Consider the following 23719-nt stretch of genomic DNA (forward strand, 5'->3'; position numbering starts at 1 on the left):
TATGTCAGGATATTCTCTTTACATGTTTCCTTTATTTTGCTTAGCATTTTCTATATCAATGATTATAAATATTACAACATAATTTTCTCTGCTATTATTTTGTTTGCACAGAAATTCCTCCTTTCTATCAGATGTGTGTCATAGATAAAGGGAGGACGATGTTACACATTAATCTGTACCAGGGACAGACAATATATTTTTTAAATGAATGTAAATGGCCTTATATGTTATTTATATTCTTTATAGTCCACTTATATAGAGACAAAGTGGCTATAAAGTAGTTTTGTGATATATCAGAGGAACTGATCTCTAATCCTCTTTCTGTGCCTCACTCTTCTTTTTGTGGAATGAATATTTTTCTCACTGAGTGACTTCTAAGGCTAAAGTAAAATATATATGAAAATATTTCAAAATGTATAAGTCACTATAGAAATGAAAATGTTATTTTTGTTTCTGGGTGATTTTTCAACCGATATGCTACATTATATATTTTTTTCTTGCATTTTAACCTATAATATTATCTTAGATTTTATCAAAGGAACTTTGTGCTGCTTACTTTTACCCATATTCTGAATACGTAAACCTTTGGAGTAGATATATGAATAATTTTTATTGTAGCAGCACACTGGGATTCAGATAGATGTTATAAATTTCTAATAATTTTTAAAATCAATATCCTAAAGTTACTTTAGAAACATTATATTTGTCAATGGCCTATAAACATTGCTTAAAAAATTTCACCCTAGGGAAGGTATGCATTGGTTGTATTCAAAGGACTGAAAAATAGAGGTATATTTTATAATTATTTCATATGTCCTATTATTGAAACATATATTTGTAGAATCCCCAAATTTATGTTTTCATAAGGACATATGGCTAACAAAAATGAATGGAGTATATTAGAAATCTTATTATGTTCTGCAAATTAACATTGTTTTACCTTTACCTTCATAATTTAGATTTATTGAATGGCCCTAATTCTTTTCCCAATCAATTTTTAGTATATCTTAATATATAATCTTATTAAAAATCAGACTCATAGTCCAGATCTAACTATACTCTTTTGATTTGTTACAGACTGACACCTTCTCCCTAGAAGCTGTGCACCTTGGGGATTTATATAAGATTGTCATAGGTCATGATGGGATTGGCCCAGGTAAAAGCCTTATATAAGAGGATATTCAAGGTTTGATTCCACTCTTTTCATGTAAAAACCTGTACAAATTTAGTTAATAATTATAGCAAACATATAAGAAATTTATCTTTAAGTATTGACTATCTGAAATTAAAATAATGGACACAAATATTCTTTAAATTTTAAGCAGTTTTTTTTTTTTGGGGGGGGGCTGTAGGCTTGTCCAAGTAGACACTCTGTCTAAAATGCTAGAATGAGTGATGCATAAAAATCAGGGGAATTTGGGATTTATATGCTGTGGCATGTGGTGGCATTCTAACATGCTACTTGTGGATATAGCAACAGTGTCTGCTGGCAGTGATATTCTATGAAGTATGTAGCAATAGTGCCAACAGTGGCATGTTGAGGAGACTGTCTTGGAAACAAGTTCACAGCTGTGTTTTCTGCTGCTATTTTGTTTATGCTTCTTTCTCAATTTTCCCATCAGTTCAGTGAGATAACCTACAACATCCCAATAAGTTCATTTTCAGCTACTGTGTAAAACAAACATAAGATAAGCAAAATTCTTCAACAAAAGATAAGAGTACTAAAGTGTACATACCACAAAATGGATAAACATCACATAAGAAGATAAACTCTTTCACTAAAAAGTATCAATGCATAATTGTCAAAGTGTTAAAAACAAAGTTTTTATATTTTATAAAATATAAAATTTTATTATCTAATTTTATAATCTGGGCTCTTATCCATAGTAAATACTATGTTAAATCGCATTATGCTTCTGTAGGGAGTCACATGACTATCAGGTAGGCTTGTTAGACAATGCTTTAGTATAACATTAATAGGACATGTAAATGTGCACAAGCTAACACAAGCAACTAATTCAATTTTATAAATATTTTTGGTGGATCTACTATGTACAAAGTGCTGTACTGAGTACTCTCTATAGTAAATACAAGGATGATTAAGATGGGATGTCTGCCCTTTAGTATACCAAGAGGTAGCAAGATGATTTTAAATCCCCAAAGTTTGATACAACATTTTGCTTCCTGATTCTAGTTGGAAGTCCTGTCTTTTTTCCTCCAAATTCTGATTTTCTTATTTTACCTAAATAGAATCTAAGTAAATGAGATATCATTGCTGTGACATAATAAAGAGAGTAGTAAGGTGACTAGCTTAACAAAATAAAAAAAAATAACCAATTTACTATTTCAATAAAAGATAAAAAAAAAATGTTAACCAGCAGCACAAATTTGAATTCAGACCCTGTCAGTTGTTGACATTTTGACCTTGAGCAAGTAACTTAACCTCTCTGAGTTTCAGTTCATCATCTGTAAAATGAATGAATACTTTGTATAGTTATTGTGAGGATTATGTGAGGTTGTTTATGAATGGCTGTGCAGAGGGCACCTGGCTGGCTCTGTTGGTAGAGCATGTGACTCTTGATCTTCGGGTTGTGAGTTTGAGCCCCACATTGGGTATAAAGATTACTTGAAAATAAAATCTTAAAAAAAAAAAAAAAGAATGGCAAAGCAGTATACACTTGACAGTGAATTATCAATAGTGGTTAGAACTTTTAAATTTGCATTTTAAATACAAATTCAACATATTGTTTTGTAAAATTAATCTATTTTCTTCCATTTCTACATTTTACCCATGTACATTTTGAGGAGGAAATGAAAAATTCCTTTTATAATCTTGCCTCCTTCAACTCTTCTCCAGCTCTTTATTTTTAAAATCAGCAGATATTTATCTAAGAACACTTTTAGGAGTTGGTGGTAATGGAAATGGCCAGGGCAAGCAGGTTGTGTTTCCCACTGGTTAAGAAGGAAAAGGAAAAGGTAGCCAGCCTTTCTTTCTTCAGCTGGTTGTGCTACTTCCCTTACGTTCAGTCAGCCAACATTCATTGAATCTTTGCCACATGTGACTTACAGTCCTCGTTTTAGGAGTGGAAAAGTGTCTCCTCCATATGGCCACTTCTCTTCCACCACCCTGGATATTTGACTTCATATAGTGTATTCTGTAGGGAAATTGAACTCAGTATTTACCAACCCTCTGATCAAAAGTGATTAAGCTATAGGTCATTGGTTGGTTTTTTTAACTTAAAAAATACTGTTATGGGGGGGAGAGTCAAGATGGCAGAGAAGTAGCAGGCTGAGACGATATAAGGTAGCAGGAGATCAGCTAGATGGCTTATCTAACCATTGCGAACACCTACAAATCCAACGGGAAATCGAAGAAGAAGAGCAACAACTCTAGAAACAGAAAATTGATCACTTTCTGAAAGGTAGGACCTGTGGAGAAGTGAATCCAAAGTGATGGGAAGATAGACCGTGGGGGGAGGAGCCGGCTCCCAGCATGCAGCAGAGCAATGGAACACAAAATCAGGACTTTTAAAAGTCTGCTCCATGGAGGGACATCGTTCCAGAGGCTAAACTGGGGAGAAGCCCATGTGGGGTCACAGAAGGACCAGGGGTGTCTGAGTGTCACAGAGCTCACAGGTAATAGAGCAGGGAAGCTGGCAACAGCGACAAAGCCGAGGAGTGAGCTCTCAACTCGGGCTTACCTTGAACTGGTCGCAGGCTGGGTGAGCTCGGAGCGCAGCAGGAGGCCATGGAGACAAAAGCGAACGCTTTTCTCCAAGTGCTAGCGATTGAGCGCTTTCCTCCAAGCGCAGCCAGAGGCCAGGGAGACGGGGACGGTTGGGCGCTTTTCTCTGAGGGCACACTGAGGAGTGGGGCCCCGAGCTCTCGGCTCCTCTGGGCTGGAGATTGGGAGGCTGCCATCTTCACTCCCGTCCACCGGAACTCTATGGAAAGTGCTCAGGGAACAAAAGCTCCCAAAAGCAAACCCGAGTGGATTACTTAGCCCAGCCCCTGGTAAGGGCAGTGCAATTCCACCTGGGGCAAAGACAGTTGAGAATCACTACAACAGGCCCCTCCCACAGAAGATCAACAAGAAACCCAGCCAAGAACAACTTCACTCACCAAGGAAAACAGTGGAATTCCAGAGGAGGAGAAAGCAAATCTTATCTGGACAAAATGACAAGGTGGAAAAACCCACCACTAAAAAAAGAGCAAGAGGCAGTACCGAAGGCTGGGGAACTAATCAATACAGACATTGGTAATATGACAGATCTAGGGTTAAGAATGACGATTCTCAAGGTTCTAGCCAGGCTTGAAAAAGGCATGGGAGATAGAGAAATGCTCTCCGGAGCGATAAAAGCCCTTTCTGGAGAAGTGAAAAAAGGAAAATCTAACCAATTTGAAATAAAAAAAGCTATTAATGAGGTGCAATCAAAAATGGAACCTCTTACTGCTAGGATAAATGAGGCAGAAGAAAGAATTAGTGACATAGAAGACCAAATGACAGAGAATAAAGAAGCTGAGCAAAAGAGAGACATATACTGGACCACAAGGAGAGAATTCGAGAGATAAGTGACACCATAAGATGAAACAACATTAGAATAATTGGGATTCCAGAAGAAGAAAAAAGAGAGAGGGGAGCAGAAGGTATATTGGAGATAATTATAGGAGAGAATTTTCCTAATATGGCAAAGGGAACAAACATCAAAATCCAGGAGATGCTAAAAACGCCCCTCAAATCAATAAAAATAGGTCCACACCTCGTCACCTGATAGTAAAATTTATAAGTCTTAACGACAAAGAGAAAATCCTGAAAGCAGCCTGGGAAAAGAAGTCTGTAACATATAAGGGTAAAAACATTAGATTGGCAGCAGACCTATCCACAGAGACCTGGCAGGCCAGAAAAAACTGGCATGATATATTAAGAGCATTAAACGAGAAAAACATGCAGCCAAGAATACTATATCCAGCTAGGCTATCATTGAAAATAGAAGGAGAGATAAAATCTTCCAGGACAAACAAAAACTGAAAGAAGTTGCAAACACAAAAACAGCTCCACAGGAAATATTGAAAGGGGTCCTCTAAGCAAAGAGAGAGCCTAAAAGTAGTAGATCAGAAAGAAACAGAGACAATATACAGTAACAGTCACCTTACAAACAATACAATGGCACTAAATTCATATCTCTCAATAGTTACCCTGAACGTAAATGGGCTAAATGCCCCAATCAAAAGACACAGGGTATCAGAATGGATTTAAAAACAAAACCCGTCAATATGCTGTCTACAAGAAACTTATTTTAGCCCTGAAGACACCTCCAGGTTTAAAGTGAGGGGATGGAAAACAATGTACCATGCTAATGGACATCAGAAGAAAGCTGGGTTGGCAATCCTTATATCAGATCCATTAGATTTTAAGCCAAAGACTGTAATAAGAGATGAGGAAGTACACTATATCATACTCAAAGGATCTGTCCAACAAGAAGACCTAACAGTTTTAAATATCTATGCCCCTAATGTGGGAGCACCCAACTATATAAACCAAATAATAACAAAATCAAAGAAATACATCAACAATAATACAATAATAGTAGGGGACTTTAACACTCCCCTCACTGAAATGGACAGATCATCTAAGCAAAAGATCAAGAAGATAATAAAGGCCTTAAAGGACACACTGGACCAGATGGACATCACAGATATATTCAGAACATTCCATCCGAAAGCAACAGAATACACAGTCTTCTCTAGTGCACATGGAACATTCTCCAGAATAGACCACATCCTGGGTCCTAAATCAGGTCTCAACCGGTATCAAAAGATTGGGATCATTCCCTGCATATTTTCAGACCACAATGCTCTGAAGCTGGAACTCAATCACAAGAGGAAATTTGGAAAGAACCCAAATACATGGAGACTAAACAGCATCCTTCTAAAAAATGAATGGGTCAACCAGGAAATTAAAGAATTGAAAAAATTCATGGAAACAAATGATAATGAAAACACAATGGTTCAAAATCTGTGGGACACAGCAAAGGCAGTCCTGAGAGGAAAATATATAGCGATACAAGCCTTTCTCAAGAAACAAGAAAGGTCTCAAGTACACAACCTAACCCTACACCTAAAGGAGCTGGAGAAAGAACAAGAAAGAAACCCTAAACCCAGCAGGAGAAGAGAAATCATAAAGATCAGAGCAGAAATCAATGAAATAGAAACCAAAAGAACAGTAGAACAAATCAATGAAACTAGGAGCTGGTTCTCTGAAAGAATTAATAAGATTGATAAACCCCTGGCCAGACTAATCATAAAGAAAAGAGAAAGGACCCAAATAAATAAAATCATGAACGAAAGAGGAGAGATCACAACCAACACCAAAGAAATATACAAAATTATAAGAACATACTATGAGCAACTCTACGCCAACAAATTCGACAATCTGGAAGAAATGGATACATTTCTAGACACCTATAAACTACCTCAACTGAATCAGGAAGAAATAGAAAACCTGAACAGACCCGTAACCAGGAAGGAGATTGAAACAGTCATCAAAAATCTCCAAACAGGGACGCCTGGGTGGCTCAGTTGGTTAAGCGGCTGCCTTCGGCTTGGGTCATGATCCCAGCATCCTGGGATCGAGTCCCACATCAGGCTCCTTGCTCGGCGGGGAGCCTGCTTCTCCCTCTGCCTCTGCCTGCCACTCTGTCTGCCTGTGCTCATGCTCTCTCTCTCTCTCTCTCTGACAAATAAATAAATTAAAAAAATCTTAAAAAAATTAAAATCTCCAAACAAACAAAAATCCAGGGCCAGATGGCTTCCCAGAGGAATTCTATGAAACATTTAAAGAAGAATTAATTCCTATTCTCCTGAAACTGTTCCAAAAAATAGAAATGGAAGGAAAACTCTCAAACTCATTTTATGAGGCCAGCATCACCTTGATCCCAAAACCAGACAAGGATCCCATCAAAAAAGAGAATTACAGACTGATATCCTTGATGAACACAGATTCAAAAATTCTCACCAAAATACTGGCCAATAGGATCCAACAGTACATTAAAAAGATTATTCACCATGACCAAGTGGGATTTATTCCAGGGCTGCAAGGTTGGTTCAACATCCACAAATCAATCAATCTGATACAACACATTAATAAAAGAAAGAACAAGAACCATATGATACTCTCAATAGATGCTGAAAAAGCATTTGACAAAGTGCAGCATCCTTTCCTGATTAAAACTTTTCAAAGTGTAGAGATAGAGGCACATACCTCAATATTATCAAAGCCATCTATGAAAAACCTACTGCAAATATCATTCTCAATGGAGAAAAACTGAGAGCTTTTCCGCTAAGGTCAGGAACATGGCAAGGATGTCCGTTATCACCACTGCTGTTCAACATAGTAATAGAAGTTCTAGCCTAAGCAATCAGACAACAAAAAGAAATTAAAGTCATCCAAATCAGCGAAGGAGAAGTCAAACTATTACTCTTTGCAGATGATATGATACTTGATGTGGAAAACCCAAACACTCCACTCCAAACTGCTAGAACTTGTACAGGAATTCAGTAAAGTGTCAGGATATAAAGTCAATGCACAGAAATCAGTTGCATTTCTCTACACCAACAACAAGACAGAAGAAAGAGAAATTAAGGAGTCAATCCCATTTACAATTGCACCCAAAACTATAAGATACCTAGGAATAAACCTAACCAAAGAGGCAAAGAATCTATACTCAGAAAACTATAAAGCACTCATGAAAGAAATTGAGGAAGACATGAAGAAATGGAAAAATGTTCCATGTTCATGGATTGGAAGAACAAATATTGTGAAAAAGTCTATTCTACCTAAAGCAATCTACACATTTAATGCAATCCCTATCAAAGTACCATCCATTTTTTTTCAAAGAAATAGAACAAACAATCCTAAAATTTATATGGAACCAGAAAAGACCTCGAATAGCCAAAGGAATATTGAAAAAGAAAGCCAAAGTTGGTGGCATCACAATTCCAGACTTCAAGCTCTATTCCAAAGCTGTCATCATCAAGACAGCATGGTACTGGCACAAAAACAGACACATAGATCATTGGAACAGAATAGAGAGCCCAGAAATAGACCCTCAACTCTATGGTCAACTAATCTTTGACAAAGCAGGAAAGAATGTCCAATGGAAAAAAGACAGTCTCTTCAACAAATGGTGTTGGGAAAATTGGACAGCCACATGCAGAAAAATGAAATTGGACTATTTCCTTACAGCACACATGAAAATAGACTCAAAATGGATGAAGGACCTCAATGTGAGAAAGGAATCCATCAAAATCCTTGAGGAGAACACAGGCAGCAACCTCTTTGACCTCAACTGCAGCAACTTCTTCCTAGGAACATCGCCTAAGACAACAGAAGCAAGGGCAAAAATGAACTATTGGGATCTCATCAAGATCTAAAGATTTTGCACAGCAAAGGAAACAGTTAACCAAACCAAAAGACAACTGACAGAATGGGAGAAGATATTTGCAAATGACATATCAGATAAAGGGCTAGTATCCTAAATCTATAAAGAGTTTAGCAAACTCAACACCCAAAGAACAAATAATCCAATCAAGAAATGGGCAGAAGACATGAACAGACATTTCTGCAAAGAAGACATCCAGATGGCCAAGAGACACATGAAAAAGTGCTCCATATCACTCGGCATCAGGGAAAAACAAATCAAAACCACAATGAGATACCCACCTCACACCAGTCAGAATGGCTAAAATTAACAAGTCAAGAAATGACAGATGCTGGCAAGGATGTGGAAAGATGGGAACCCTCCTACACTGTTGGTGGGAATGCAAGCTGGTGCAACCACTCTGGAAAAAAGTGTGGAGGTTCCTTAAAAAACTGAAAATATAGCTACCCTATGACCCAGCGATTGTATTCCTGGGTATATATCCCAAAGATACAAACGTGGTGCTCCGAAGGGGCACATGCACCCGAATGTTTATAGCAGCAATGTCCACAATAGCCAAACTATGGAAAGAACCTAGATGTCCATCAACAGATGAATGGATAAAGAAGAGGTGGTATATATACACAATGGAATACTATGCAGTCATCAAAAGAAATGAAATCTTGCCATTTGCAACGACGTGGTTGGAACTAGAGGGTATTATGCTTAGCGAAGTAAGTCAATCAGAGAAAGACAACTATCCTATGATGTCCCTGATATGAGGAAGTGGAGATGCAATGTGGGGGGGTTGGGGGGTAGGAAAAGAAAAAATGAAAGAAGATGGGATTGGGAGGGAGAACAACCATAAAAGACTCAATCTTAAAAAACAGACTGAGGGTTGCTGGGGGAGAGGGGGGACAGTAGAGGGTGGTGGGGATATGGACATTGGGGAGGGTATGTGCTATGACGAGTGCTGTGAAATGTGTAAACATGGCAATTCACAGACCTGTACCCCTGGGGATAAAAATACATTATATGTTTAATTAAAAAATAAATAAAATAAAAAAAATACTGCTATTTTAAACTTACATCCATTTTATAATTCAATAGGTAATCACATGCTAAGAATACTTTCTGAAATAGTTTCAAACTGCTTCATTATTGCTATTACAAATTTTTCTCTCAGAAAGTCTTATTCAGAGTATCCTCAGTCATTATTTGTTTATAAGAGGTGAAGAACATTAAAGTTACTGAAGAAATCCTAGTAGATCTAAGTTGCAGAGAAATTTGGGAACACTTGTTGGGTAACTGGGTAAATGACTGTTTCTTCTAATAACAGAGGGTGAGGATCTTAGTGGTTAAAGTTTACCAGTAATCAAATGGTTTCAATTTCTCTTAAATCTTAGTCCTTTTGATTACATCTCAGAGGGAGAGTTTACAGGATGAAAAGGACATTATTTGATTAAAAAAGATAATTTTAAAATGTGGTAGCATTTTGTAGCAGAGAGAAGTTTAAACACAAAAAATGTTGGAGGGGTAATGCACAAAGACAAAGACATATTTGTTTAAGTACCCTACATTATGTGAATATAATTTCCCCTTCTGTTAAGACTATAAACTACACGTATAAATATGTGTATTGGATATTACAAACTGCTATGCTTCTTTATATGTGAGACTTAAATTACCACAAAGCATTTTGAAATCATATTACATTCTTTCGGGTATGTGGTAGTAGATTTGGTTTTCTGATATAATAATCTCTATTTAATGTAGATAATACAATGTTTTTGAAGAAGCTGCTGAATAAATTATCTAAAAATATTACTAATATAACATAAGAAAAAATGAATTAAAAAAATTAAAGTGTATCTGTGAATTTTTTGGAGGAAGTACAGGTGTGTTTTGGAGATATTGCAATCTCTAGACCACTTCAATAAAGTGCATATCACAATAAAGTGAGTCAAATAAATTTTTTGGTTTCCCGGTGTATATAAAAATTATGTTTACACCAAACTGTAGTCTTTTAAGTGCATGATGGCATTATGTCTGAAAAATGTATATACCTTAATTAAAAAATACTTTATTGCTAACAAATACTAGGCATCATCTGAGCTTTTAGTAAGTTGTAATCTTTTTGCTGGTAGATGGTCTTATCTCAGTGTTGATAGCTGCTGACTGATTAGGGTAGTTGTTGCTCAAGGGTGGGGCAGCTATGGCAATTTAAAAAATCAAGACAATGAAGTTTACCACGTCAATTGACTCTTTCACAACCGATTTTTCTGTAGGACATGGTGCTGTGATATAGCATTTTTCCCACAGTAGAAATTCTTTCAAAATTGAAGCCAATCCTTTCAAATCCTGTTGCTGCTTAATCAATTAATTTTATGTAATATTCTAAATCCTTTGTCATTTCAACAATCTTCAAAGTATACTCACTGGGAGTAGATTTCATTGCAAGAAACCACTTGCTCTGTTCATCCATAAGCAGCAGCTCCTCTTTTGTAAAAGTGTTATCATGAGATTGCAGTATTCAGTAACATGTTCAGGTTCCACTTCTTATTCTAGTTCTCTTAGAATTTCCATCCCATGTGCAGTTAAGTCCTCCGCTAAAGTCTTTAACCCCTCAGAGTCATCCATGAGGGTCGGAATCAACTTCTGTTAATGCTGATATTTTGACCTCTTCCTATGAATTGCAAATGTTCTTAATGGCATCTAGAATGGTGAATCCTTTCCAGGTTTCCAATTTACTTTATCCAGATTTTCAGATGAATCACTATCTATGGCAGCTATAGCCTTATGACGTGTATTTTTAAAATAACACTTAGAAGTTGAAATTACTCCTTGATCCATGGCCTGCTGAATGGGTGTTGTGTTAACCAGCATAACAACAACATTAATCTCATTGTACATCTCCATCAGGGTTCTTAGTTAACCAGCTACATTGTATCGTACATTGTACATTACTGTAATATATTGCAGGAATATTTTGAAAGGGATCTTTTTTTTTCTCAACAGTGAGGGTTTACTTTAATTTGTTAAAAAATTTATCTGTGAAACATAATAAAGTGAAGCACAATAAAAGGAGGTATGTCTATAATGCTTAATATAGAAAGTATTTTCAGTTAATGTGGAGATACACCAGTTAATACTTTATTAAATTAGTAGAGATACCGCCCAAAAATTCCCACTTTCACCACTTTTATTCAACAAGCATTGGAAGTCCTAGCCAGATCAATTAATCAACAAAATAAATAAAGGCATCCAAATTGCAAAGGAAGAAATAAAACTGTCATTATTTGTAGACATAATATTATCTATAGAAACCCCTACAGACTCCACCAAAAAATTGTTAGAATTAATAAAATTCAGTAAAATATCAGGATATAAATCCATATACAAAATTCTGTTGCATTTCTATACACTAATAAGGAAGTTTCAGAAAGAGAAATTTTTAAAAATCTCATTTACATTTGCAATAGAGAGAATAAGATACCTAGGAATTAATTTAACCAAGGAGGTGAAAGACCTGTATACTGAAAATTGTTAAGATATTGATGAAAGAAATTGAAGAAGACACACATAAATGGTGAGGTATTCTATGCTCATGGATTGGAAGAATTAATATTGTTAAAATGTTCATACTATCCAAAACAATCTATAGATTCAGGGGAATCTCTATGAAAAACTCCAATGGCATTTTTTATGGAAATAGAACAAAGAATTCTAAAATTTTTATGAATCTATGAAAGACCCTGAATAGTCAAAATAATCTTGAGGAGAATAAAGAACCAAGTGAACATCATACTTCAGTGATTTTAAGCTATAATACAAAACTATTGTAATCAAAACACTATGGTGTTGATGTAAATGAAGCAGAATAGAGATCAGCAACAAACCCACACTTGTATGCTCAACTAATTTACAACAAAGGAGCCAAGAATATATATTGTGGAAAGGATAGTCTCTTCAATAACTGGTATTGGGAAAAGTGGACAGCGACATGCAAAAATTTAAAATTGCAACACTATGTTACACCTGCACAAAAACTAACTCAAAATGGATGAAAGACTTAAATATGTAAGACCTGGAACTATGAAACTTCCAGCAGAAAACATATGTGGTGAGCTTTTTAACATCATCCTTGCAAAGATTTTTTTGGATTTGACACCAAAAGCAAAGGCATCCAAAACAAAAATAAACAAGCAGGATTACATCAAACTAAAAAGCTTCTGTACAACAAAGGAAATTATAAAAAAATGAAAAGATGTACTTAGAGTATGGAAAATTTTTGTAAATCATATATCTGATAAGTGGTTAATATCCAAAATATATAAAGAACTTATACAACTTAATAGCAAAAACAAAAACCAAAAAACAAAAACCCTGTACAATATGGTTAAAAAATGGGCAGAGGATCTGAATAGACATTTTTCCGAAGAACTCATCCAGATGGCCAACAGGTACATGAAAACCTGCTTAACATCATAATCATCAGGGAAATGCACATCAAAACCACATTGAGTATTACATTACACCTGTTAGAATGGCTATCATCAAAAAGACAAGAGATAACAAATGCTGGAATGGTTAGATAGGGAAACTTTATGCACTGTGGTGGAAACGTAAATTGGTACAAGTACTGAGGAAAGCAGTATAGAGGTTTCTCCCCAAATGAAAATAGAATTACTGTACGATCCAGCAATCCCACTTCTGTATATATATCCAAAAGAAATGAATTCACTATCTCACAGACATAGATGCACTCTCATGTTCATTGAAGCATTGTTCACAGTAGCCAATACATGGAAACCACCTACGTGTCTATCAGCAGATGAATAGGTAAAGAATTGTGGTCTATATATAGAATGAATATTATTCTGCTCTAAAAAAGAAGAAAATCCTGCCATTTGTGACAATGTGAATGAACTTGGAGGATATTATGCTAAGCAAAAAAAGAGAGACAAATACTGTGTGATCTAACTTATATGTGGAATATAAAAACGCTGAACTCATAGAAATAGTAAATTGATGGTCGTTGGGGGCTGGGTGGTAGGGGAAAAGAGGAGACATTGATCAAAGGGTACAAGCTTCCAGTTATAAGGGAAATAAATTCTGGGATCTAATGTATAGCATGGTAACTCTAGTTAATAACATCATATTAATAATTGACATTTTCTATGAGACTAGATTTTGAATGTTCTTACCATAACAACAACAAAAACAACAAATATAATTATGTTATGTGACAGATATGTTAACCAACCTTATTTTGGTAATTATTGAGCAATATATACATTTTTCAAATCAATGTTATATACCTTAAATTCATACAATATTATATGTTAATTATATCTCAGTAAAGTTGGGAAAAACAAGTAATGTGAGAAATAAAGAAAAATTGGGAAAGATGAGAGAAAGAAAATAATGGAGACAAAAACAGAAATCAAGACTGGAAATAGAAAAACAGAATTGATGTTACTTATAGGAATGGATACCTAAGGAAAAAAAGTACAAACCCTTACATAGTAAACCAACAATGAAAAGTCCAATAAAAATGAGAAGAAAATAAATGCCAAAATAAGATATAGGGAATATAATACAAATATATATCAGATAATAGTTTTGAGACTATTATACACAGTTTTGGATAAATAAATTTAAAGCTCTGCATGAACTGTATGATAATTTAAGACAAATTGGCCAAAGAAATTTAGCCTAAGAAATTATGAATGACCTAGGAAGGCAAATTTGACTCAATATTGCTCAAAGAAAAAGTAGAAAGTGACAGTAATCAATAATAATAGACATTTTTAGAAGGCTAATCTCTTTGAAAACCTCTGTTTCTATTTGGATTTATCAGCACTTTCTCTAAAGTGTCCATGAAACAGACATTTTCAATGCTACATAAAATGTTCCAGATTATGGAACTGGAAACTTCTAAATAGACTCAATGATACTGAAACTTGAAAATGTACAAAATATAGAACTATGATTTAGTGCTTCTTACATTGTTCTCTATTATGTTCCCAGTATGAGTAAGAATGCCTACAGACCTCAGAGGACGTATTCCAAAAGAGTTATCTTTTTGTTTACATATTCATGTTTTCTAATGAAAATGCAAGCAACTATTTTTATTTGATAATTTTCCTATGTTTGTTTACAAAAGTATTTGCTATGGTCTGTTTGTGGACCCCCTACATTAATATGTTGAAATCTTAAGGCCCTATGCCATGTTGTTAGTAGTTGGGGCCTGTGGAAGGTGGAGCCTTGAGGAACGCTCTTATAATAGTGGTTCCAGAGAGAGAACCCTAGTGCCTTTCACTCTGTGAGGATACAGTGAAGAAGTGCAGACTATAAACCCTGAAGAGAGTCCTCACCAGGTGGCTATGCCAGTGACTTGATGGAGTCAGGAGTACTTGGAATACCTGGCCTCCAGAACTGAGTAATGAATTTCTGTTGTTTATAAGCTAACCAGTTTGTGGTATTTTGTTATAGCAGTCCAATCAGACAAAGACATTCCTTTAATTTGACAGTTAAATTTCTCATTTCCCTTCCCCCCAAATATTCTAATAAAATTGACAATCCTGGGTATTTTCACAGTTACAGAAGGTCATGTGTCCCATAGTGTTTGTTTTGTATAGAAGAACAGTTGTAGACCAGCCTTACTGATAAATGCATGGACAGATATCCTAAGTTAAGTGTGTACAAAATGAAATCAAGAAGTATGATAAAGGAATAATACATAACAAACTAAGGAGGGTTCATGCCAAGAAATTGAAAAGTAGTTCAGTATTAGAAAATCTGATAATAAAATACATCACCTCAGAAGGTTAAAGTAGAAAAATTGTAGCAGTCCAAAAATACTATTATTGAAAGTTCGTTAAAAATTTGGAACAGAAAAAATATTTTAAAATAATGTAACTCAAAACAACCACTTAATCAATGAAATTCAATAAAGTTTGAGATCCAATAAGGCTTTCCTCATTATGAATATAGTCATTCTTTGGAAAGCATTATAATATGTGTCCTAAAACAATTATAATTTTGGAAAGGAGAAGACAGAATTATTGCTTATAGGCAACAAAATGTCCATTAAAATGCAAGGAGTATCAATTAAAAAATAAATAGAAATTATAGAATGACTAGAAATTAAACCAATATACAATAACTTGAATCTGGTTTTCTTATATAGAAAATACAAGATATAAAGATCTTAGAGTGGCAGCAAAAAATATATATGTAATATTTATAATATATGTAAAAATTAGAATCAACAATTAGGAAAAAAATGCACATCTGACTTATTAGAGTGGCCTTATCTGAAAGCCATACTGAATTAGGAAGTTCTAGTCAAGAAAATTTGTATTGTATTACATGTCCTGTGCCTGTTTTGGATTAAATGAACCTATTTATTTCTTAACAAATTATTTACCAATGATCTCGGCTAGCAGTGTAATCTATTTTTTGGTGGTGGTACTCCCAACAGCATTGTGCTTGAGGTTTGTTTTTTTTGTTTTGTTTTGTTTTTGTTTAATGAGAGAGGTGAAGGTTTTGTGTTTCCACATATTTAGTTTAGGTACTAGCTGTCTGTGTCTGTGGTACATTGGCAGTAAACAGATTTTAGAATTTTGATGAACCAAAATGCACAAGGTCTGTCCATTTGGTTAGGCAAAAACAATTTGCAGTGAGATTCATTTTACATAAGATCTCACACTACAACGGAAAGAATCTGCTGCAATGGTTTCTTACAGAAAGACTATTGTTTACTCCAAAATCAAGTGGAGCATTGCAAGTGAGGAAATAAAAGAGCTGGTAAAAGGAGATAATAACACAGATATACCTTCTAATTTTGATCAAAAGTTATCATAGGCTCAGAGTAGATAAAATCTGAAATACAGGGTAGAAAAATTGACCTAAAGTAAGTCCTGAGACAGAGAGCTGACTTCATTGTCCTATCCCTTGCTGATTAAGCTAGTCACAAGAGACCACATGTTCTATGATTCCATTTGTGTGAAATCTGCACAATTGGCAAATTTATCAAAATGAGATGTGGTTGCCTAAGTCTAGGAGAGAGGACACAGTGATGGTTGGCAATGACAGTGAATAAGTACAATGTTTCCTCTGAGGATGATGAAGTACTGATTTTAAGTTATGATGATGGTTGCATAAATATATATTACAAACCACTGAACCCATTTAAACAGGGGAACTTTGTGTATATAAATTATTTCTTAATAAATCTGTTAAAATTACAATGTTACTAATCTGGAAAAATTGAAAGGATATAATAGACTAGCATTTGGAAAAGATTAACAGGGAAGACTCACATGAAAATGCATTAAAGATGAAAATTTTTAAATATAGTTTAGTGAATGTCACAATAATAGATAAATAAGTGACAGAGCAAGCCTGAACTAAATTTTAATTTATATTTAATAGAAAAATGATCAATGGATGAAATGATCAAAATAAATTTTGGTCAAAATGACCAAAATAAATTTTTATTATTCAGAACTAAAATGTAAAAAAATTTAATTATAAACTGTATTTTTAATTAAACTTTTTTTTAGTATAGTTGACATATATTATGCTATGTTCACCAGAAGTGTAACTACCATCTGTCCCATTACATCACTATTATAATATCATTGACTGTATTCCTTATTCTGTGCCCTTTATTCCTGTGATGTATTCATTCCATAACTGGAAACCTGCACCACCTCCTTCTCTACACACATTTTGCCCAAATCTCTGCTCCCCTCCCTCTGGCAACCACCAGTTTGCTCTCTGTACATATAGGTCTGATTCTGCTTTTTGTTTGTTTACTCACTTTTCTGATTCCACTTATGAGTGGAATCATATTGTATTTGTTTCTCTCAGCATAATAACCTCTAGGTCTATCTATGTTGCCTCAAATGGCACAATGTCATCCTTTTTTATGGCTGTGTAGTATTCGTGTGTGTGTGTGTGTGTGTGTGTGTGTGTGTGTGTGTGTGTTTACATGTTTCATAACACATCTTCCTTATCCATTTGTCTGCTGATATATACTTAGGTTTTTTCTATACTTTGCTATTGTAAGTAATGTTGCAATAAACATAGGGGTGCATGTATCTTTTAGAATTAGTGTTTTCATTTTCTCTGGGTAAATACCTAAAGAACAAATTTACAGAACAAATTTTTAGTCTTAATGAGATCCAGTTTATTCATTCTTCTTTTTTATGGACTGTAGTTTTGGGTTTAAGTTGAAGAACTCTGCCTAATCTTAGATCACAAAACTTCTTTCTTATTTTTTCTAAAAGTTTTGTAGTTTTATATTTCACATTTAATTCTGATTTATTTTAAGACTTTGTATAAAGTGTGAGAGATAGTTGAAGTTAATTTATTTTTACCTATGAATGTCTAATTATTCCAACACCAATTGTTGAAAAGCCTATCCTGCCTCCACTGAATTGTTTTTACATATTTGTCATAAAGCAGTTGGGTGTATTGATGTGGAGTTATTTCTGGATTCTCTATTCTGTTCCATTGATCTATGTGTTTGTATTGCCAATACCACACTATCTTGAGAGCTATTTACTAGACCTTAATATCAAGTACTAATTCCTCCTATTTTAATATTTTTAAAGATTATTTTAGCTGTTTTAAGGCTTGTCTTTTTCTATATAAATTTTAGAAGATCTTATCCATGTCCACAATAAAACTTGCTGGGATTTTGATGGGAACTGCATCAAACCTAGAGCTTAATTTGGCGAGAATTGATGCCTTTATTGTGTTGGGACTCCAATCCATGGATGTAGTATGGATATGTCTCTTCATTTGTTTAACTATTCTTTGATTTCTTTCCTTAGCATTTTTAAGGTTTCAGCATACAGATTCTGGACATGTTTTGTTAAGGTTATATCTAAATAGTCTCTGGAATTATTTTAAGTGGTATTGTGGTCTAAATTTCAATTTCCACATGTTCATTGTTAGTATATAGGAATGTGATTTATTTTGTTTGTGATTTGTCTTGTACCTAAGACCTTATTCAACTCATCTTTTAGTTCTGGGATTTACTGTTATTATTATTATTAGTGGTGGTAGTAGTAGTAGTAGTAGTAGTAGTAGTAGTTTGTTTGGAATTTTATCCGTAGACAATCATATCATTTGCAAATAGGAGAAAGCAGTGCAAGCTGGGGCTAGTCAGCACTCCACTGTCTCCCATCCCTGGTGTCAGTGGGTTCTGGTGGGGGATGAGTATCCACCCCTACCTAGCATCATGAGGTGTAATGAAGTAGGACAATATGGAGTAGCTGATATTTTACTTCCCCTGTGCCCTAGTCATTAGTAAAGCCCAGTGACCTGAGTTCTACTCCTATTCAACACCGACAAGGTAGAGTGAGGTGGCGGAATTGAGACTAGTTGGTACTCTTCAGACACCCCCACTGCTTTCTGTGGGGCCCACTATGTAGCTGAGCTTCTGTCCTTACCTCACAGCAGCAAAGGATGTGACTCAGGCTCATTCATCCTTCCTCTCCTCTTAAAGCAGAGGGTTGCACCAGGGATATTATCTCCCTCAGAGGCAGTAAAGCACTGGAAATGCCTTACTTATTTTTGTGGGAAGGTATCAGTGGCCAGAGGAGGAGGTGTACTTCTCTCCAGTTGTCTGCAGTTGAGTCAGTGCCCCATTTCTGTTCAGGTGGTGTCAGAAGTTGAATGTGTACACACACATACATCTTATGCTACACAGCAGCAGAGGGGACTGCCTGCTAAGAAGAAGATTTAGTGGGACTCAGAGTTTCATAATATTTTATCCAAAATATCTTGGATACATTAAAAATATTACTAATTATATAAAGAACTTGGAGAAAATGGCCAAAAAGTAAATCTTTAGTATTATAAAAAGAAAAAGAATATTTAAAACTTAACCTTTTTTCTTATCAGATTTTGTAAAATTTTAGTTAACCCACAAGGTAAGTTTATGGTGTGTAGAAAACAACCCCAAAATTTCAGTGAATTACAGTGATATCTATTTCATGTTTACATTGTGTTTTGACTGATCTTGGTTCCACTTGACTGTTCTTATAGATAATATGTTTTTATATAGGTACTTTTAAACTAATTACTAATTAACTCTATTCACTTATAAAGCATTTTAAAAATCAATTCCTTGCGGTGCCTGGGTGGCTCAGTTGGTTGAGCATCTGACTGTTGGTCTCAGATCAAGTCCTGATCTCACGGTTGTGGTATCAAGCCCTGCATTGGGCTCTGCACTCAGTGAGGAGTCAGCTTGAGAGTCTCTCGCCCTCTCCCTCTGCCCCTCCCACTCATGCGTGCTCACTCTCTCTCTCTCTCTGAAATGGATAAATAAATTAAAAAAAATAAATAAAATCCATTCTGTATCATCTCCAAGAGTTTTCTTTACAGACTTCTCAGTGTTCTTAAAACCCATTTCAAACTTTTGGGAATTCATCAAAACAAAAAGCTTCTGTATAGCAAGAAAACAGTCAACAAAACAAAGAGGCAACCCACAGAATGGGAGAAGACATTTGCAAATGACACTACAGACAAAAGGCTGATACCCAAGATCTATAAAGAACTTCTCAAACTCAACACACAAAAAACAGATAATCATATCAGAAAATGGACAGAAGACATGAACAGACATTTCTCCAATGAGAAGGCATATAAATGGCTAGCAGACACAAGAAAAAATGATTATCATTATTAGCTATCAGGAAAATTCAAATCAAAACCACATTGAGATACCACCTTACACCAGTTAGAATGACAAAGATTAACAAGGCAAGAAATAACAAATGTTGGAGAGGATGTAGAGAAAGGGGAACCCTTTCATACTGTTGATGGGAATGCAAGGTGTTGTAGCCACTTTGGAAAACAGTGTGGAGATTCCTCAAAAGTTAAAAATATGAAAAATAGAGCTATTTTTAATATTAAAAATAGAGCTACCCTATGACCCTGCAATTGCCCTACTGGGTATTTACCCCAAAGATACAGATGTGGCAAAAAGGATGGCCATATGTACCCCAGTGTTCATAACAGCAATGACCACAATAGCCAAACTGTGGAAAGAGCCGATATGTCCTTCAACAGCCAAATGGATAAAGATGATGTGGTTCATATATACAATGGAATATTACTCAGCCATCAGAAAGGATGAATACCCAACTTTTGCATCAACATGGATGGGACCAAAGGAGATTATGCTGAGTGAAATAAGTCAAGCATAGAAAGTCACTTATCATATGGTTTCACTTACTTGAGAACATAAGGAATAATATGGAGAACATTAAGAGAAGGAAAGAAAAAGTGAATTGGGGGAAATTGGAGGGGGAGATGAAGCATGAGAGACTGGGGACTCTGAGAAACAAAATGAAGGTTTTAGAGGGGAGGGGGTGGAGGATGGGTAACCCTGGTGGGGGGTATTAATGAGGGCATGTATTGCATGGAGCACTGGGTGTTGTACATAAATAATGAATCTTGGAACACTGCATCAAAAACTAATGATATATTTTATGGTGACTAACATAACAAAATAAAAAAAATAAAAAAAACCCATTTCAGAATTCTGGTAACATTTTAATTTTCCTTAAAGGAGACAAGAAATTCAATTCTTTTGGTAAAATTTAAAAATGAAATAAAGCATTTGGGGATGACATTTTAGGCATAGGGAATAGCATATTATAGAAACAGCATATATAAATTATGAATATTAATTATCTATGGCAGTGGTTTTCATAGTGTGGTTCCTAGATCATCAGCATTGTCTGGGATCTCATTAAAAATTCCATTCTTGGTTTCTTTTATAGAAATGACCAATCATTCTGGTTTGCCTGGGGATGTCCTGGTTTTAGCACCAAAAATCCTGCATCCTGGGAAATCCCTTTCTAGAGAGGAAACTTGGGACAGTTAGTCACCTTAGGTTGCTTATCCCTGGTCTACTACATCAGAAACTCTTTGTGGTGCCCAGCAGTCTGTGTTTTTATAATCTCTCTGGCAGTTCTGATGCATGGTAAAGTTGGAAGATCACTGATCTAGGGAATTATGAGGAGTTTGGCATGGTGCCATAATGGGAATATGTAATAAGGAATGAAATTCAAAAGTAAGCTGAATGGGGCACCTGGGTGGCTCAGTTGGTTAAGTGTTTGCCTTTGCCTCAGGTCATGATCCCAGGGTCCTTGCTCAACAGGGAGCTTGTTTCTCCCTCTCCCTCTCCCCCTCCTCTCATGCTCTCTCTTTCACTTTCTATCTCAAATAAATAAAAATCTTAAAAAAAAGTAAGCAGAGGCCAAGCAATGAATAACCTTGTATACTTTGTTAAAGAGTTTCATCCTATAGCTAATGAGTATTAACTCATAAACTCAAGGATTTTTAATTAGAGGAGTATAGATTTTGTGCTGGCTCTTTGTATAGATGAAACTACTATGTCTGGTTAAATATTCATATATATATATATACACACACACATACATACACACACATACATACACACACACATATATATGATATATGATATAATATATTTTATATGTAAATAAAATTAAATTATATATTAACCAACTTCATTTGAAAATATAAAATCAAAATATAAAATATATAATCTTCATGATGCTTCAAGAGTTTCTGAATGTTCATTTTCTAGCTTATCAAAATATATACTTGCTTCAAATTTGACCTTCGATCAACTTTATGTGTATGTTTTGGAAAGAGGAGTATTGCTAACTCATTAGATATATATTTTTTGGAAGATGTTAGGTCTAGGAATGTAAATGCAGTTTGTGAAATTAAGAGAAATTGCAGAATTGTTCTTTTATCACGTTCTTGGAAAATCATATTGAAGTAGATATCATAAAACATGAAGCCTTGAAATATGTCATGCTTTTGGTACATGCATAAGAAAAAATTTTAAATTCTTTTTATAGCTCACTTCTCATATTCTGTTTTATTTGAAGTTTTAAACCTTTATGATGCACAAAGCTTTTATGTATATTTGGAAGCTAAGACCTCTTTTTAAAACTTCAAGTAATACCTGGACCATACATATTCACACCACATTATTATTTCTTTAATTTGTGTTTAGGAAATGGCTGGTTTCTTGAGGATGTTGTAATCAAGGATCCTGTAACAAATCGTGAATATACCTTCTTCTGTCACAGGTTTGTAGGTGTGCTTTTACATTGAAAAATAATCATTTCATATTAGTTCCAAGTTACTGTATTTTGGAGAAATGGGTAGCTTATTCAATTATTCCTAGTCACTGATGTTTTGTTGGGTAACTTTTGAAAATTAACTTTAGGGGCTTCTGCTTCTGTTTAGAAAGATATACATTATGTTTATCATCATTTCTGATGATATAAGTTTAAATCTCCCTTGGTAAATTCAGGTAGGTTTAATCATATTTTTAAAAAAAATCTTTAAAATAAATAAATAATAAAATAAAATAAGATAAAATAAAATAAAACTTTAAGATAAAGTTCCAAAATAAATGTTGCATGTGGGTCTTTTTTTTTTTTTAAGATTTTATTTATTTATTTGACAGACAAAGATCACAAGTAGCTAGAGAGGCAGGCAGAGAGAGAGAGGAGGAAGCAAGCTCCCCGCCAAGCAGAGAGCCCGATGTGGGGCTCGATCCCAGGACTCTGAGATCATGACCTGAGCCGAAGGCAGAGGCTTTAACCCACTGAGCCACCCAGGTGCCCCGCATGTGGGTTTTTATATGATGAAAACATTACTGACCCACTGTCATTGGGTTATTCTTCCAATAGTGGTGATAGATTTGCTCTTTCTTTCATTACTTGCCTGTCTCTTTCCCATGGAACCAATAATAGCCATTTATGAAATAACTGACAATAGTTTGAACTGTAGTTAATGGCTAAAAGAAGGATAACATAACCGGTCCAGTGGATATAAGATCTATGACCTGGGCAGGCTAAATAATTAACCTGTGGATTACGGAAAAGCCATGTTTCACCCTGAGCCTGATAGCAGCTTCTCCTACCTCCCTGTACCTCCTACCTATATTGTAGTCATTTCAAGAATTTCCTTTTCCATTTTCTGCTCTTTTCCTACCAACAAGATATCTATGATTTTTTCTAGTTCCTATTATCCATTAATCCTGACTTGGCTCCACAATTGCCAGTTATTAGTATAAATATAAAGCCATAATATTCTTGATACACTTCTCTTTCCACAGATGGTTGGATCAAGGGGAAGATGATGGTAAGATAGCCAGAGAACTGCATGTAATGGATAACAGCATCATCTTTGCAAGTGAGTGTCATATATTAGAAAATTCT

At 35.1% G+C, this 23719-nt stretch overlaps 1 protein-coding gene across 1 annotated transcript in view; it reads left to right on the plus strand.

Moving 5' to 3' along the window:
- LOC116860545 (lipoxygenase homology domain-containing protein 1-like) overlaps positions 1–23719 on the plus strand; it is a 156296-nt gene that overhangs the window by 40514 nt on the left and 92063 nt on the right. Inside the window, 3 exon segments of the mRNA XM_032846608.1 lie at positions 1078–1156; positions 22504–22579; positions 23617–23717. Of these exon segments, the coding sequence (XP_032702499.1) occupies positions 1078–1156; positions 22504–22579; positions 23617–23717 (256 nt within the window).

Source organism: Lontra canadensis, unplaced genomic scaffold (genome assembly GCF_010015895.1).
Source record: "Lontra canadensis isolate GAN:19392208 unplaced genomic scaffold, GSC_riverotter_1.0 scaffold177, whole genome shotgun sequence".
In the NCBI taxonomy this organism is placed as follows: domain Eukaryota; kingdom Metazoa; phylum Chordata; class Mammalia; order Carnivora; family Mustelidae; genus Lontra; species Lontra canadensis.